Genomic DNA, 5,078 nt, shown 5'->3' on the forward strand with positions numbered 1-5,078 from the left:
AATCTAACCCAAACAGGCAGAACTCCAGATCGATGGCTCATCATAATAATAGTATATTTCCGTACAAACGATGGAGTACCATCGCCTCTAAAGGAACAACCCAATACACTAAGGCAGGTCGCTAGTGGAGTCGTCGTAATCGGACCTTTTCCTTTCCCCTCTCATATGCATGGTAATTTGGGAATTCGCCTAGACCGTCAAACTTGTTGTTTTGTGAAGATAGAATTGACTAAAAAATAATATATATAATAAAAATAAGTATAATGGATAACAGTGATAAAAAAAAACGGCCAAAAAACCATTAAAAAAAAAAAGTAAGCAAGAAAAGGAAAGGAAAAAAAGGGAGGGTGGGATACGCCCCAGTCCCACCCACACCCACACCCACGCCCCCCGCGAGGTTAGCTTCCTAGTTAGCCGTCGGGCGGGTGGGGCTCATAGGTGGAGGCACTAGAGGGCAAGGCAAGCAACCACAGCACCACCAGTACCAACAACTACTACCAGCTCCTGCCTAGCTAGCCTAGCGGGAGGAGTAACGGCGTCAAAAGACGTTCTTTTTTTCTTTTCTTTTTGTTTTCTCGCTACCAGGGTAAAGTCGCCATTGTGATCGATGCAGGGTGCTCAAAGACGTGTCCTTTTTATTATTTTCTATTTTGACACGGTTTACTTTTGATATTTCCGGTTTTCTACTGTTTGTGTCTTGTTCATTCGATGTCTTCTCCATCCGTGATCAAATTAGTATAATCTCACGGAGTACTCCGTACTCCGTAAACCAGAAGAGAATACTGGTTCAGGAATCTCATCTCATCTCAGTGGTTTCATCTCACTCGTTGCTGACATGAATGCCATGTTTTCTTTTCTTTTTGTCTTGCTTCTTCTGTCAGATTCACATGGCTCAAATGATAATCAATAATAATAACTGTCATACTCAGTCTTCCACAAATTCCTGATCATATTTCTCTGCCACCCTCTTCGGAGTGTTCTAAATCTCATTATCACCATTTATTTTAATCCCTCGTATTTCATCCAATTTTACATTGTTATTCTACAAAAGCATATCTAATTTGTTCTATCTTATTCATTCGTTGATATGTGCTGTATATGCTGATCTCTGTATATCTCTTGATGGGTCCGCGGGAGTGGGCGTTACAGGGTATGTTTTAGAAAAAGAGGAGAGGAGGGGGGCCGACGGGCGAAGCTTTCACGAAGTCAGCATAGATTATAACAGGTATAATTAATTGGAAAAAAAAAGAGTGCGGAGCCAAACACCTCTTTGCCCACCAATCCTAGAACAATGTACTGTATTGTACTGAGCAGTAAGTAAGAGAGACTTTCCCTCCTCCTACCCATCTGCCTAGGCCCTAGGCCCTAGGCACACGGTAGCTGAGGTTAGGCAGTAGGTACCTAGGTAGTAGACCTAGTCCACACTAAACGATTGATCGATTGAGTCGAGATGGAGCCAATCGATGGCTCGTTAATTGAGATTGCGCCGTTGGTCATGGCTATTACCATCTTGTGTCTAGTATATATTGGGGGATGTACTGAACAAGTTTGAGCTCGGGTTGGCTCGCTTCGGGACGCCATCTATCCTTGTTAACGATCAGGCGTGTCGATTGGGTTGTGGCAAGCCATCTCCCCTCTTCTTCCCCGCCTCTTCTTCTAGTTTTCTTGGCTGCGGATTGAGTAGACTGTATGGAGTAGGAGGAGAGAATAGATAACATTCCGTGTGAAAGCGACGTACAATGCAGGAGCACTGTGCAGTTGATTAATTAATTAATTAATCAGACCTCTGTAGGAGAAGGAAACCAAGGAGGGTAGACGACATGCAGACCTAGGATGCAGCCAGAAGAGATCTGTACCTGTCATTATTGCCACATGCTTCCCACCAAGATTCAGGTTTAACTTTCGACTCGATGGCAGACAGACGGACAGACAGGCAGTTGACAAGCCCGTTGTGACTAGTACGTTTGGTCTTCCTCCGCGGAGGACACGCATTAGCTTGGGAGGATGAACTCAGTGAGGCTATGCTTTGCTTCATGTTGTCTTGTCTTGTGCTTCCCACATGCTTGCTACGAGATACTCTACTAGATACGGAGGGTAGAAGACTATTTTATCGACTTGTTTGTTTCATTGTTGGGACTAGCTTGGTTGAGTTAGTGTGGTATTACCCTGGCATGCTTTGTCGTTGTACTCCGTACTTACTTTTCCTAATAAGGTACTATGCCGAAGCCACTCACTGCACCTACTGCGCTGCACTGCGCTGCAGTTCAATCGTACTTGCGAGGGATTCATTCTCGAGTAAAACTCAGTGGAAAAAAAGAGCCAAACAAAACGTACCCAGAATACACACTCAATTCAAGATACATACAGTGGATAGAGCCACATGTATAGTATAGCGGAACCCACCCAGACCAACGAACCACGGGGGGCAGCGGTCCCGGATCCCGTCGAGGAATCACAACCCCTGGGCGGATCAACCGTGGAACCTGCCATGATCTCGAGGACTTCCTTCCGTCTTTCCCCTCTCGATATCGCCGGATCGACTGGCGGCGAACGGACGACAGTTTGGATCCATCGCGTTTGATTTACTGAACGGCAATATTAGGATAATTATTATTATGACTATTTATCTTATTTAATTCATCTTAACCGTCGGAGCTGTCTCCACCGGCATCTTCGCATATTTTTTTCCTGGCCGACGGAGTAAATTGAATATTCCGGTGAGCATACTTGGACATAACATCGGACTAGGCTATATAGGTAGGTGGGAGAAGTTTGCTCGACCTCTCGAAAACGAAGGCTCATCTCATGCAGGTGAAATGTACATGTAATCTGCAATCAAATTAAAAGGTCAAATCATTAATAATTGTAATATATTTGAAGAAAGTAAAATATAGCATAATAATTAATTAATAAAATACGGAAAATGGGAAAAATCCTGTTGATAAGCGGAACTGTGCAAAGTAAACCCACGGGTGGCAGATAAACTTTCTCTCAGTATGGTTTATGAATTTACTTTTTTATTTCACATTTCCCATGTTAGATTCTATTTGACTAACTTTCAGAAAATCCGTTAACGACTCTCGAACTAACTTCCTTTAGGACGGGATCGGCGACTAGGGGAGGGAGGGAGAAACGGGTGGTCGAACATCAGGATTGCCCGTGTTAGAATTATTCCTAGTCGAAAGTCAAAACCACCCTGGTCGGTGGACACGGAGAAATACAGTAGAAGGATCAAAATCTAATAAACTCAGTCTATCCAGGATCGGGTCCACGCACGTTGGGTACGTTATTGACCGTTTCGTCAACCGAACCCGTCGGGAGGATCTCGGTATGGTACGCGACGGGATTTTATCGCGCAGTGAAAGAGGCAAGGGGGGGGAGGGAAAGAGGGAGGGGGATGGAATTACTTGCCGTCTTTCCGGCGCTGCTGTAGCGCCGCGTGGATCGGGCTGCGTTCGAATCCAGTTGACTTGAGTCGAGTCGAGTCGAGTTTTGAGGCGCCGTGATTGATTGGGAGGTTAATGGAGGTACTTCAGTGATGGACGAATCCGGTAATAGGTTGGCTAGGCATGCCGTCCTATTACCCAAGGTACGAGAGGAGGTATAGACGAAGGTGTCATCATGGATCATATTCTCTCATCACGATGTCATGCGATCAGCATAGTGCGGCGTGATATGGATTGTCCGATTTGCACGGCTTGGAACGCGTTCAGGCTAATGAGATTCGGCTGAGCTTGCGGGAAATAGCAGACGTTGTTATGGCTATAGGAGTTGACATTATGATTATGATGGACGAGTCCTTGCCGTTGTCTCACGGGAGGAGAAGAACCATAACAACATTTTGCCCTCCGAAATAGATCGTAGAGCCACTAGAGCGAGGCTGGCCGATGGCCTATGTTGACCGGGGTAGGGATTGTCGGTATTTCCACCGTTGTGCAGTTATATGCCTCGGTGGGTCAGACTTCGACCTCTCAGCTAGCTTATACCGAGGGTAGATAGATACGTATCTATGCTCCGTGTCTGTTGTGTCTGTACTAGTCGTTGTGAATGAGACAATCTACGCATCTTTGGAAGTCGTCCTTATCTAGAAGCAAAGCGCCTGGACAGAAAGACTTCTCTACTCCGTGATACAAGTGTCAGTGTTCGATAACCTGCCTGACAACCAGTACTTCCAAGCCATTCTCAAGGTCAGCTACAGCAGGGCAGCAGAGAGGAGGGGTAACCAATCCCGGCGATTCTCCGCTTCCATCTCTTTGATATCTATCTGCCGTGCGCTGCAGCACACCCCTGCGTAGTATCCTCATGGCGCAAAGCGATCAAGAATGAACCGCATCTCAATTCCAAGTCTAGGCCTTCCCATAGTCACTGATCACCATCCTGGGCTGGCCTTGGAATGCTCCACACCAGCTCATCCTCGCCCACGACCCTGCGCTTAGGACGGGCTCATGAAGCTAGGTGTTACTTATTTTAGAGAAACATGTGCCGTGCCCTAACCGACCTGTACTATCCCACTACTATCATGGTCTCCGTTCTCCATGGACGGATTATGGATCATGTACTTCTGTTGCCACGCACTTACTCCGCCGATCCATACTCCAAACAGCCATCCACTCGGATCAAATCGAATGAAATTGGCTTTTTTTTTTCCCACTTCCACGCTCCCGACGGATGGAGTCATGGCTTGAGTAGCCCCTCCAATCATGCTTCCCAGCGGACATTAAACAAAGGGAATGGACGGGTAGAGAGGGGGGAGGGGGAAGTCTATCTGGTACTTACTTTGGCGTAGTGTCTGAGTGGTTGAGACTATATCCGCTGCTGTTTTCTCCGCAATCCAGAAACAGCCAATCTGTTCTACTAGACACATACGGACCCGAGAGCCGCCTTCCGACCCCGGTCAAGGCCACACCAAACTTTTCGAATTATGATATGCTTGGTGATTACCGTGATCTTTCACCCGTTTAACTTTCTATGAATGGGCCATGATTATGGACCAGGAAAGGTAGAATTAATTAACTTAACTTCATCGGCTTATCCGGACCCACCCTCCTCCTGGTCTTTCGTTCTGTCTCTCTTTCTTC

General features: G+C 46.3%; 1 protein-coding gene across 1 annotated transcript; it reads right to left on the minus strand.

Moving 5' to 3' along the window:
- Positions 1-1,744: 1,744 nt before the first annotated feature.
- On the minus strand, positions 1,745-2,000 carry BDW47DRAFT_106078 (uncharacterized protein; the record flags this gene model as incomplete). The annotated part of the gene is made up of 1 exon (XM_024812700.1): positions 1,745-2,000. A coding segment is annotated over exon 1 (218 nt), but the record flags the coding sequence as incomplete, so codon positions are not given.
- Positions 2,001-5,078: the final 3,078 nt, after the last annotated feature.

The sequence above is a fragment of the Aspergillus candidus genome (assembly GCF_002847045.1).
Source record: "Aspergillus candidus strain CBS 102.13 unplaced genomic scaffold BDW47scaffold_23, whole genome shotgun sequence".
Classification (NCBI taxonomy): domain Eukaryota; kingdom Fungi; phylum Ascomycota; class Eurotiomycetes; order Eurotiales; family Aspergillaceae; genus Aspergillus; species Aspergillus candidus.